The 14,082-nt window shown below is 37.4% G+C and overlaps 1 protein-coding gene across 6 annotated transcripts in view; it reads right to left on the bottom strand.

The window, feature by feature from the left end:
• Positions 1-14,082, bottom strand: part of PTPRR (protein tyrosine phosphatase receptor type R) — a 273,204-nt gene that overhangs the window by 46,311 nt on the left and 212,811 nt on the right. For all 6 annotated transcript variants that reach the window (XM_059886567.1, XM_010805079.3, NM_001113261.1 and 3 more), the window contains 2 exon segments: positions 5,389-5,575; positions 2,377-2,461 (listed from right to left, as the gene is read on the bottom strand). In XM_059886567.1, coding sequence (XP_059742550.1) covers positions 2,377-2,461; positions 5,389-5,575 — 272 coding nt within the window.

The raw sequence follows: 14,082 nt of genomic DNA, 5'->3' as shown, positions 1-14,082 counted from the left end.
CATAGATGGCAGCCCACCAGGCTCCCCCATCCCTGGGATTCTCCAGGCAAGAACACTGGAGTGGGTTGCCATTTCCTTCTCCAATGCAGGAAAGTGAAAAGTGCAAGTGAAGTCGCTCAGCAGTGTCTGACTTAGCAACCCAATTGGCTGCAGCCTACCGCTCCTCCGTCCATGGGATTTTCCAGGCAAGAGTACTGGAGTGGGTTGCCATTGCCTTCTCCGAAATTTCACAGAGTTAAATTTAATTTTAAAATAGTCTAAGCAGTGTTTCTCAAAGTGTGGTCCTGGTATCACCTACATCAGAATCACCTGTTTGGTAGAAGTATAGATTTCTGGGCCCAACAGAACCCATTTAAACAGAATCCCCAGGGTGGAGCACAGGATGCCACATTTTTAACAAGGACTCAGGTGATTGCTATGCATAATGAAGTCTTTCTGTAAAAGCATTTTTTTGAGACATAATTCATATACCATACAATTCACTTGTGTGAGGTGTACCATCACAGAGTTTATTTTTGTTTAATTCACAAAGTTGTACAGCCATCAGTGATGAAAGGCATGTGGGCAGATGTGTTTGGGTTTGAATCTTGCTTCTTTAATATCTACAAATCCTCTGTAAGAAAGGAACAATAATACCTTTCTGAGTTATGAGAGTAACGCTGAGCACTTAATCATGTGCAAAGCACTGGGCTTTACAACAGCCCTGTGAGGTGGATATTACTACTTTTATCTCACAGATGAAGTTAAGGAATTTACCCAAGGCCATAGAGTAAGTGCTGCAGCTGGATATGAGCCCCAACAGTTTGGCTCTGTAGGCAGCCCTATAGACTTTTCTGTAAGGATGCGAGATAAATATTTCTAGCAAAGGCAACATTTTCATTACCTCCCAAACAAACTCAATACCCTTTTCTTTCCTTTTCTCATGCCTCCCAACACTTGACAGCAACTATAGTTTCTATCTCTACAGATTTGCCTAACTGGACACTGCATATGAATGGCCTCATGCAATATGAGGCTGTGATGGCTTCTCTCACTTAGTATATGTGTTCAGGGCTCATCCAAGTCATAGCATGCATTAGTACCGCATTGCTTTTTATTGCTGAATAATACTATATTATGTGAATATACAACATTTTATTTATCTATTCATTAGGTGATGAATATTTTGGTTGTTTCTACCCTTCGAGCTATTATGACTAATACTGTTACAAACATTTGTGTACAGCTTTTGTGTGGACACATGTTTTTATTTTTCTTACATATATACCTAGGAGTAAAATATCTGAATCATACAGTAACTTTAGGTTTTACCTTTTGAGGAATTAGCAGACTGTTCTTCAGTAGCTGTACCTACCATCAAAGTATGACGTTTCCAATTTCTCTACATCCTGGCCAACTCTTTCTACTGTCTTTTTTAAAATTATAATCATGTGGATATGAAGTGGTATCTCACTGCGGTTTTGATTTCCCTGATGCCTAATGGTGTCGAGCATCTTTTCATATGTTTGTTGGCTATTTGTATATCTTTTATGGAAAAATGTCTATTCAAGTCCTTTGCTCATTTTAAAATTGAGTTATTAGTCTTTTTATAATTGAGTTCTAATAGTTCTTTATTTATTATAGATACAAATCCTTTATTAAGTGTATAATTTATAAATTTTCCTGCCATTTTGTGTCAGTGTCATCTTTTTAGTTTTTTGATGGTACCCTTAGAAGCACAAAACTTTTTAATTTTGATCAAGTTCAATTTATTTTTTCCTTTTGTTGCTTATACTTTTGGTGTCGTATCTAAGAAACCATTGACAAATTCAAGGTCATGAGGATTTACATCTGTTTTATGTGAAAAGTTTTATAGTTTTGGTTCTTACATTTCGAATATCCATTTTGATCTTATTTTGAATTAATTTTTGTATGTTGTGTGAGGCATTTTATTTTTTGCAGGTGGCTATCCAGTTGTCTCAGCATCATTTATTGAAAAGACTATTCTTTTCCCCTGAATTATTTGACACCCTTTGTGAAAATTAATTGACCATAATGTAAAGTTTAGAACCATGTGTCTACTGGAATTGTGAGAAATGTAATAAGAGTAATACAAGATAAAATTATTAACCTTAGCCCATTCTAGTGATTATTAGTTTTTTTCTTTTTTTGGCTGCACCACTCGCAGGATCTTAGTTCCCCGACCAGGGATTAAACCTGGCCTTAGCAGTGAAAGCACTGACTCCTAACCACTCCACCTCCAGGGAATTCCACTTTAATGATTATTAGTCTTGAGCTGTGTTTGCAATTCCAAATTTGGTGTGTATATGGAAGTTGTGAGGATGGGAAATGTTGAGGGAGGGGTACAACATAAACTATTTAATTCAAGAAACTTACTTGGCAAAATGGTCTTATAGCGATTTTTGGTTCCATGACGTGGAATGTCAATTTCTTTGGGATCCACAAAGTTCATTGGTATTTCCTGAAAAAATAAGTGATATCAAATACTGTATCTAATGCTGCCACAAAGAAAATCTTCACGGGGGGCCATCTGATCCAGAGCTCTACTGGACTTCAAAGTCATTTATAAAAAAACAGACTAACACCTCTGATTTGCCAACACCCTTCCTTTCCTAAACACATCAGCTGCACCCTGACAAGCTGGCTTTGTGTGTTAGATAGTATTATTCGATATGTAGTTTTTAAAGAGACATAGAAAAGTTTGGTTAGGTTTTAAGAATCCTGTTCTGACATAATTGCTGGGAATTTATAAACAGGTGGCTGAAATTTTTTTCAACAGTGTATTTAGATTTCTTCCAATCTGTAGATTTAATACTAAATTTTTTTATTATGATAGATTCTGTCTTAACATTAATTGTGACTCTTTTAGGATTATGAAAAACTTCCCCTCAAATGGTAAATATAAAGGGAATTTTTGTTGATCTAAGTAATAATGATATGATGCATTTTTGTATTAAGAAATGGTTTTTAATTTTACTGTCCCATTTCTGTTTGTAAGTGCAATATTTGTAGTGAAGGGCATTTAGACACTGTCTTCTAGCAATTAACAAGAATACAAATATATTTATTAAGTCAGAATATATGCCAAATGATAGAGGAGGGAACAATTAGAGCAGGAGTCACTCTATATATTAGACCTAAAAGGTGAGCATCTGATGCTGACTGGAACAAAGGAAACAGTAAGCCAAAGTTTTCAAAAGGTTCTAAACAAATATTTAAGGAGCTGATTATACAAAATGGTATGTTCTCTAACTTAAAATTCTGCAAAGGATTGCTTAGATAAATGTGAATTAAAATACCTTTTATCCCTGGATCACATAAAACAATATTTTTGTTACCTACACTTTCTCAAAAGAAAATAAAACTTGACAGCCTAGGATTCATTGAAATGAAAGAACTTATCTACAAATGTATTTAAACTGTCCTTGTTTTCAGGCGATCTGAAAATTCAAGAAAAGCCTGACTATACTATGAATTTAAGACTCGGTCCATAGAGAGGAGTAGCTTCCTTTAAAAACATCATTTCTGAAACTTGCATTATTTTAGATATTTATAATTTATTCTTGTTCTTTGCGCCAACTAAATAAGTTCACAGTTTCAAGTTACCAAAGTAAGCAAAATTGTTGACTGTTCAATAGAAACCACTTGTTCATGCTTAGTAATTTCAAACAGGTTAGTCTGTTTTGGCAAAGCTGTGATTAGCTCTATTCTTCCCATTCTTTCTTGTTTTCTGACACACACAATTTATCATCTTCCAGCATTCTCTCTCTATTCCTTGCTGACCTCATCTTCCCTTTCAGGGAAGTAGTCCATGTTAAAGGCTTGTCTTATTGAACAAAGAGCTATCTGCAGTTCGAGAAACAAACCTTTGGCCACTTACATGACCATTGATTGGCTTGTTTAATCCCCCAGGTTTCATTTTCTTCATACATAGAGAGAATACATGCTACAAAGTCTAATTTTACAACTGCATGCTTAGTACTTTACTTTGGATACTTAACAGGTGATGAAAGTAATAGATCAAACCTATGGCTGGCTCAGGAAAGGGTGGTTGCAAACACCTGACTAACACCTCAGTGTTCAATTTATTATACCCAACGGATATGGCTTAAAATGTACATCTGCTTTAAGATGCAAGTGGTTCTATAAAATGGATATTCCCCTTGGGAAACAGTTGGACAACTTAAGAAGGTCTAATGTGTCTCCATGCTCTCTGGATAAAATGTGTTTTATGTATTATCACCAGCAACAATGATGGGTCATCATCATCTTTAGCTATATGAAACTCACCATTATTTTTAGCCTACATTTAGTCTTCCTTTTGTGTTTCTTATTTCATTAAAAGAAACTATATGTACCCCGTTGCTAAGTCTAAAAATGGGAGTGTCGTTCCTACCTTCCCTTTTTCTTGGCAGACTTACCTCATTAAGGCCACTTCTTGTAAACTCCTATAGTGAAGTCGGTCTGTCATGTCCAACTCTTTGCAACCCGTGGACTGTAGCCCACAAAGCTCCTCCATCTATGGGATTCTCCAGGCAAGAATACTGGAGTGGGTTGCCATTTCCTTCTCCAATAGACTCCAATATAGACTCCTATAGACCCTTCCAATTTTCACTGCTACTTCTTTAGTTTTGACTAATCACAGCTTCACAGGATAATCTCTAGAGTCTCCAAAATACCTCTTTCTAATGCAGACTCTACTGCCAATAGTAATTTTTTAAAACTTTTTATTTTATATTGGAGTATAGCCTATTAACAATGTCGGGATAGTTTCAGGTGGACAGCAAAGGGACTCAGCCATACATATACATGTACCCATTTTCCCCTAAGCTCCCTCTCATCCAGGCTGTCACATAACATGGAGCAGAGTTCCCTGTGCTATACAGCAGGTCCTTGTTGGCTCTCCATTTAAAATACAGCAGTGTGTATCTCTCGATCCCAAACTCCCTAACTGGATAGTAATCTTTTTTAAACACAAGATAAATCCAAACCTTTAGTAACATATTAAGTCTTAGATTTGTTTTATGTCTGAGGCTCAATTTTTGTTACTTCCCACCTTAATTTTAATGCTCCTGTCAAACTGAACAATTTAATTCCCCAAATAGTGACAAGCAAGCCTGCTCTGTCATCCTGGAATGGTCAGCTCCTTCGTGCCACTTCTTTGCCTGGCCAGCTTCTATACCCTCTGCCTTAATTTAGGTATCACGTCCTAGTTTGAACACGCACCAGTAGTTGATGAGATGCAGGGTGGACCTGAAATCTTTGCACTGGTAACCTTTAGAACTGTAACCATTTTACTATGAGCTGACAGTGTCATTTAGAATGTGCCTCTAGTGGCTAGAATATCAAAATGCCTCCTGAAGAGTGAATAACCAACAGCAGGCTTACCATGAATTCACTTTGGAGTAAGTGTGAACTTGCCACGACGTCCCTCAGCTGCGACCTTGTGAGAATTCGGCTGGCTGATTGCAGGTACTCCATGGCTACCTTCTCCCGTGGGGTTGGTATGGCCACAAAGGGTTCAACATTGCCCAAGCTACTCATGTCCAATGTAAGAGATACGTTGGACCCTCGCCTACATTGGAGGAAAATGTTATTAGGTTTAAACACTGTATGGATTGTTTTCAGCAGATCAGTTTGTCTTCCTGTATATACACATAATTCAACGAGAACTATGATAGAAATAAGGACCTTCTTTTAGGGTACCATAATTGATGATAGCAATTACTGTAGTTTCTCTACAGCAAATGGACAGTTTTGTTGTTGGAGAAACCACTCTGAACTGAGAAAATGAACTATAGTTTATTAAGGGATATAGCTGCTATGGAAGTAATAAGATGGCTAATAAATGAATAAGATGGCTAACAAATTAAGTGAAAAATTTAGGAAAAGTAAACATAGCATTTGAATTGAGGACTAAGATGTGACACAAACCTACTTTATCTGTGTATCTGAGAGTCCAGTATAAAAATTCTGTACCCACCCTAGCTAATATTTTTGACATCAATATACTATACTTTATGATTTTATTAAACACAGGAAGCTCAGAGGAGAAAAACAATCTCTTTATTTTAGTTCAAATGATTGCCATTAAAATAGAATTTAAAAGTTCAAAATGTATTTTTTTATAGTTTCTGGTAAATTCTTAAAAGATAACTTTTTCATTCTGTATACATATGTATATGTTTTGTCCTATATGTATCTATGCATATATGTATGTACTTACATATGTATGTATTTAATCCTGTGATAAACTTACAACAAGAAGACCACAGACCCTTATGCTAAATTACAATTGAACCTCTCTCCGTGATTTCCCTCTTGTTGGGAGGCAAGGTGTGGTTCTTCCAACCTATAAAGGCTCCCTGTGTCCTGAACAGAAGGTGTGAGTGCCTCTTACTAATAACAGCAGCTGTATGGAATCAAGGAGTAACTATCAAATAGCATGTGTTGAGGGTCAAATAGCACATTGAAGTGCTGCACTCAATATGCCAGCAAATTTGGAAAACTCAACAGTGGCCACAGGACTGGAAAATGTCAGTTTTCTTTCCAATCCTAAAGAAAGGCAATGCCAAAGAATGTTCAAACTACTACACAGTTGCACTCATCTCAGACACTGGCAAAGTAATGCTCAAAATTCTCCAAGCCAGGCTTTAGCAATACGTGATGTATTTCGAAAAGGCAGAGGGACCAGAGATCAAATTGCCAATATCTGTTGGAACATAGAAAAAGCAAGAAAATTCCAGAAAAACATCTATTTCTGCTTTATTGACTATGCCAAAGCCTTTGACTGTGTGTATCACAACAACTGTGGAAAATTCTTAAGGAGATGCAAATACTAGACCACCTTACCTGCCTCCTGAGAAATCTGTATGCAGGTCAACAAGCAACAGTTAGAACCAGCAACAGTTAGAACACGGAACAATGGTCTGGTTCCAAATTGGGAAAGGAGGTATATTATCAAGGCTGTATATTGTCACCCTGCTTATTTAACTTATATGTAGACTACATCATGTGAAATGCTGGGCTGGAGGAAGCGAAGGCTGGAATTAAGATTGCTGGGAGAAATGTCAATAACCTCAGATATGCAGATGACACCACCCTTATGGCAGGAAGTGAAGAGAAACTAAAGAGCCTCTTGATGAAGGTGAAAGAGACTGAAAAAGCTGACTTAAAGCTCAACATTCAAAAAATGAAGATCATAGCATCTGGTCCCATCACTTCATGGCAAATAGATGGGGAAACAACGGAAACAATGACAGACTTTATTTTCTTGGGCTCCAAAATCACTGCAGATGGTGACTGCAGCCATGAAATTAAAGGACGTCTGCTCTTTGGAATAAAAGCTATGACCAACCTAGACAGCATATTAAAAAGCAAAGACATTACTTTCCCGACAAAGGTCCATTTAGTCCAAGCTATGGTTTTTCCAGTAGTCATGTATGGATGTGAGAGGTGGACAATAAAGAAAGCTGAACACCGAAGAAGTGATGCTTCTGAACTGTATTGTTGGAGGTGACTCTTGAGAGTCCCTTGCACTGCAAGGAGATCAAACCAGTCAATCCTAAAGGAAATTAATCCTGAATATTCATTGCAAGGACTGATGCTGAAGCTGAAGGTCCAATACTTTGGCCTCCTGATGTGAAGAACTGAATCTTTGGAAAAGACCCTGAGACTGGGAAAGATTGAGGGCAGGAGGAGAAGGGGACGACAGAGAATGAGATGGTTGGATGGCATCACCAACTTGATGGACTTGAGTTTGAGCAAGTTCTGGGGACTGGTGATGGACAGGGAAGGCTTGCATGCTGCAGTCCACAGGATCACAAAGAGTCAGACACGAATGAGCAACTGAACTGACTGAGGGTCAATTTAAAGAATTTTTAAATTTAAAGGGGACTGAGGTGTGTGTCAGGTGATCAAATTTGGTGCCAAGTGGTTACTGTCCCAGGAAAATGGAAAGCTGGCATATACGAGCCCAAATAAACCCAAGCAAAGAGAATACAAGCAGATAGTTCGGTTCACGTTCAGTTCAGTCTTCAGTCATACCACTGTATTCAGTGCCCCTGACCCCGCAGTAGGCCACTGCTGACCCACGTCTCTGCCAGCGACTCCTGGACACTCACAGGCAAGTCTGGCTCAGTCTAGCATATTAATTCCTTTAAATTGTGTTTAACATGTATGAAGTACTACATCAACAAACACTGAAGTGGTTAGGGCTTAATTTTAAGAAATAGAAAATTATTAGAACACACAACAAAAAATTCATTAAACAAAAAATATATCAGTTCTTTCCTCTTACGAATCTGCTTCCAGTTGCAGCTTTGGTGTCATTCTACATTTTGATATATAATGCTGTCATTTTCATTAATTTCTAAATGGTTTGTAGTTGTAGCTTTAATTCTTGCTTTAACTCGAGGGTAATTTAGCTGTTTGCCCACTCATTTTCCTTATTAATATCTAGTACATGAAATGTACATAGAAATCAGAATGGACTAGATTTCTAATTATTGGAATTTCTTGATGTTTTCTTTGAGACAAAAACTATAATAAAATTTTCTAAATATTTCATACATGCTTTTGCCGGCAGCTGGTTTGGCTACTATCCATGGATCTATTGATAAATATGTCTACATATCATATCTATGTACATATATACATATCTATCACATTATATATTATATTCTGATATATTATTAAAAATACTATTTCAATCTATTTTTTTTCTTACTTTTTTCCTACTGGATTTCTCATAGCCTGAAATAGATAGTGAGTCTTTCACAGAATTGTGTTTGTTATTTCTTGTTATATTTCTAATAATTTTTACTTTATATGTTTCAGCTATTATGTTGTTTGAAGTGAAGTTGTTCAGTCGTTTGCAACTCTTTGTGACCTCATGGACTGTAGCCTACGAGGCTTCTCTGTCCATGGGATTCTCCGGGCAAGAATACTGGAGTGGGTTACCATTTCCTTCTCCAGGAGATCTTCCCAACCCAGGGATTAAACCCAGGTCTCCCGCATTGGAGGCAGACGCTTTAATCTCTGAGCCACCAGGGAAGCCCATGTTGTTTGAAGAGATTCATAAATATAGTTTCACTCTAAGTTTATCAACATTAAATAAATAATTTCTCATTAATTTTATGTCTAGCCTCACATCTGACTTTTCCCCCCAGTTTTATTGAGACACAATTGATACATCAGTTCAGCTCAGTTCAGTCACTCAGTCGTGTCCAACTCTTTGCGACCCCATGAACCGCAGCATGCCAGGCCTCCCTGTCCATCACCAACTCCTGGAGTCCACCCAAACCTGTGTCCGTTGAATCGGTGATGCCATCCAATCATCTCATCCCCTGCCGTCCCCTTCTCATAGCATTGTATTAATATAAGTTTAAGGCATATTGCATAATGATTTGACTTACATATATTAGAAAATGATTAATAATAAGCTTAGTTAACATCCATTATCTCGAATAGACACCAAAAAAAGTTTTTTCCTGGTGATGGGAACTCTTGGATCTACTCTCTTAAAAGCTTTCAAATATACCATAGTGAAAAGTGAAGTGAAGTCTCTCAGTCGTGTCTGACTCCTTGCGACTCCGTGGACTGTAGCCTACCAGGCTTCTCTGTCCATGGGATTCTCCGGGCAAGAATACTGGAATGGGTTACCCTTTCCTTCTCCAGGGGATCTTCCCCACCCAGGGATTGAACCCAGGTCTCCCACATTGGAGGCAGACACTTTAACCTCTGAGCCACCAGGGAAGCCCTCAAATATACCATAGACCAGTGTTAACAGTCATCATATTTTACATCACATCCCTAGTATATGTTTATGTTATAACTGAAAGGAGAAGGAGACAACAGAGGATGAGGTGGTTGGATGGCATCACTGACTCAATAGACATGAGTTTGAACAAGCTCTGGGAGTTGGTGGTTGACAGGGAAGCCTAGTGTGCTGTAGTCCATGGGGTCACAAAGAGTTGGACATGACTGAGAGACTGAACTGAACTGATCCAATTCACACTGCCCCAACCCCCACATCCGACTTCAAAATTTAATATTGACTACCTGCCTTTTTTGAGCATGTTCCTAAAAAAACTTTTGTAGTTCCTGTTATTATTTTTAACTCTTCTGAATCATTGTATTAGGCATTAGGGGATAGCATAATGGCCACCCCATAAAATAATCACCTACCTGAGAAGAGGGATGGTGCTCCCACCAGGTTTTCCTTTTTGGTGCCTGGCAGTGGTGACTGACAGACCTCCTGTGTTTCTGAGTAGGAGATAAGTAGTTGAGGAGGAACAAAGGGTGGTTCTACATTCAGGCCAAGAATTTTAATCTATTTCTAGTGGGAAAGTGGTTTTTAAAGTTTCTCAGTCCAGTTCTTTTGGCCTTTAAATTGCAGAAGTTCCTAATTCTGATAATAGTTTGCCTATTGGCCTTAGATTTTACTGTATTGGTAAGAATTTGGCTTTGCTGGTTACACAGATAGTTGAGTAAGAAGCTGGGAGAGGTGGCTTAAGGGACTTCTAATCAGACGCCATTTAAAACCACTATTCTGTTCAGTCCATTTTCAGCACTAAAACACAGAAGTATCTGCAACCTGCCAACTGAGGAACACTCAGTGCTATTAGATGATGGCTTAGTAGAAAGCAAGGTCTCTTCCATCAAGAGTGATCAGAGCAGATGTATGAACGAGAATGAATTGAGTTTGGTCTTAAAGATAAAAGATAAATTTTGAGTAGACAGTTATTTCAGAGACAGAGTCTGGCAGGAAAACAAAAGTGTGGGAGCAGGAAATGATAAGGCATCTTTGAGAAATCATATATCAGCAGTCTGAGCTAGAGTTCTGTTGTGTAAGATGTATTTTGGAACTGGGGGGCAGGGTCATGTAGGAGAGCTGAAACAGAAGCAAGAGTCATAGAAACAAGAGTATAAAAAGACTGCCCGAATCCAGAAAAGAGAGAATTCAGAGCATCGAGTTATATCAGCTTCTGTTTTGGCTTCTCGCGGCATACTCTGCCTAAACCTGGAGGATTAAAAGTCTTTGGGATCCTTGTTTTAGGTGCTTTTGATCTAATGTGTAAAATTTGTATACTACGGCTGATTCATGTTGATGTATGGCAGAAACCAACACAATATTGTAAACCAGTCATCCTTCTATTAAAAATAAATAAATTAAAAAAATTTTTGTAAGGATTCTGTGATAAACTGAGAGCCAAGAAAGCATTTTCATACAAACTGACTTGGTCAGGAAGAATGACTTTTGTTTGGCAAGGGAAGGAAGAAAGGAAACAAATACTATTTATTAAACATCTACTACTTGCCAAGCACTGTTCTAAGCACTTTCACATATGATATCTCAACTTTCAGAGCAGCTCTCTGAGGTCTTATTTTCCCTCGTTTCATAGGTGAAGAAATAACTAATAGGAACACGATAGCAGACTAAAGATTCAACCCATGTTAGAACATAGAATCCAAGCTCTTTCTGCTTTGCCACACAAAAGCAAGGTAAGGTGGGCACTTTATGCTAGTCTGTGCAGTGCCCGATGTAGAGTTGGGGTCGGTTGTTGGTAGTAAAGTTATGATTGCTGCTGCTAAGTCGCTTTAGTGGTGTTCGACTCTTTGTGACATTATGGACTGTAGCCAGCCAGACTCCTCTGTCCATGGGATTCTCCAGGCAAAAATACTGGAGTGGGTTGCCTTGCCCTCCTCCAGGGGATTTTCTTGACCCGGGGATCAAACCCACATCTCCTATGGCTCTTGCATTGCTGGTGGATTCTTTACTACTGAACCACTGGGGGAAGCCCAAAGATAGGATTATTGATGTATATTGTGGAAACAGTATAATTTTCAAGTCACAAATTCAATCTTTACAGTCATGCTTGTCTGGGCTCAAATCCTGCTTCTCCCATGAGCTTCTGGTGGACTTTGGTCTGGCTAGACTTTATACATCTCAATTTCCTTCTCTTTTGTGAAATAAACAATTCAGTGTACCAACTTCAGAGGATTATTATAAGGGTTAATCAGATAGCTTAAGTAAACTGCTTATAAAAAGAGATGCTTGGCCAGTGTTTAATTTGGGTCGTAATGAATAAAGTTCTATATAACTCTCACCTTCTAATACTTCTCTAAGGGATTCATTTTAAGAGGTCACCACAAAAACTCAAAAATTGTTTTACTGGGGTTAACTTTAACATTTTGAAACCAATAGATAGAATCTATACTTAGTCATTATAGCAAAATACATCTTTCTTGATAACCTGTTTCTTTTTTTCATTTTATTATGGTAAATCTGTTTCCCCTGAACCCTAAGCAGTTCCAGAACATTTTACCTCAATATCTCAGACATGTCTCAAAGTTTAATTATGGAGTCAAACTGGCACAGGCTGTTGACCTTATAGACAACACTTTTCATAAAACACAGGCCTTATCATGAGGGGTCTTGTACCCTGGCCATAAAATACTGCCAGAGGATGTCACGAGCTTGGAAAAATCTCTACTTTGGTTAATTCTTATTTTTGAGGAATAAACAATATTTAGGTCAACTGAAATATAGAGGAATTAAGAAATAAAATCAATAGAATCAACTTAAAAATGTGTACACTTCTTAGTCATGTCTTGGGTTGGAGAGAAGAGATTAAATATGCATACATATCTATTTTAATTTTTCTATTGTAAAATTAACACATGTTCATTGTAGAAAATTTAAAATTTAGGGGTTTTAAAAAAAGAAACTAAAATGACTCAGTCACATAAATGTCACTAATATTTAAACTGATGTTTCAATTTTGCAATTTTATAGGCAGTATGGGCAGTGACATTGTTTTAATTTTTATTTCTTTGGTTAGAGATGAGGATAAACACATTTTCATATGACTATTGTTCATTTATTGGTCCTTACCTTGGACAACTGTCTGTTCATGCTCTTCTTAAATCTATAATCTGGCATTAATGTACTTACAGATTTCGATGATATAAGATATTAATTATTTCTCAGACATATCTGTTGCATATACACAGCTTATTGTTACCATAAACTACAAAGGATTTTTTAAAAGTACGTTTACATCTAGTCCAACATTAAATTTTATAAATTAAATATTAAAACAAGTTAAAGAGGAAAAGATGCTACCCTTTTCTTTTGTATTTTCTTGCACTGATTTAAAATCCATAGAAATTCTTCTCCTGGGAGTTTGGATTGTTTTTTAAAAAGTTAACCATTTAATCTATTTGTAATTGATTTTGAAGTGTGGTAAAGGTGAGAATAACCTATGATTTTCCCCCCTCAAATAGGTTACCAATGTTTTTAACAAAATTTACTAAACAATCTGGAGAAAGGATGTGTTTTATAAATATGCAAATATTAGGTTTTTACCCAGCTGTGTGCTGAGTCCCTAAGTCATGTCCAACTGTTTTGCAACTCCATGGTCAGTAGCCTGCCAGGCTCCTCTGTCCATGGGATTTCCCAGGCGAGAGAACTAGAGTGGGTTGTCATCTTCTCCTCCACAGGATCTTTCTGACCCAAGGACTGAACCCGCATCTCTTGTATCTCCTACATTGACAAGTGGATTCCTTACCACTGAGCCGCCTGGGAAGCCTTTTAACTAGCTATCCCTGACTAATGATCTGGAGGAGAGAGAAAATACCACTTTACTGAATTAGAGAATGTACATCTGTTCCACAGGATCCATAAGCCAAATGGTAAGACATGAGGCCAGAATCAGAAAGACATTTCAAAAAGAAGACAAAACAGATATAAGAAATTAAAAGAAAATTTAAATTAAGGGACAGGAAAAAAGTCTAAAGGATTTAGAGAAAAAAAATCAACAGAATCAACAGAAATAACTGAAGGAAATCTGGTCCTTTAATAAAAACTGATGCGGAAAACTAAGAACACAAAGTCTTATTAAAAACTTTGTCTCTTTTTTTGTAACATAACTCTGGACAAACTGTTTAGACCTTTTCTATGTCTCATGATTGCTCTTGGACAAAAGGGAACATAATAAAAAGCTTTATCAAGCTCCCACTGTAGCACCAATTTTTATTTATGCCAAAAAATAAATAAGAGGGAGGAAATTCAAAAGA

Source organism: Bos taurus, chromosome 5 (assembly GCF_002263795.3).
Source record: "Bos taurus isolate L1 Dominette 01449 registration number 42190680 breed Hereford chromosome 5, ARS-UCD2.0, whole genome shotgun sequence".
In the NCBI taxonomy this organism is placed as follows: domain Eukaryota; kingdom Metazoa; phylum Chordata; class Mammalia; order Artiodactyla; family Bovidae; genus Bos; species Bos taurus.
This window is presented reverse-complemented; position numbering and strand designations above follow the sequence as displayed.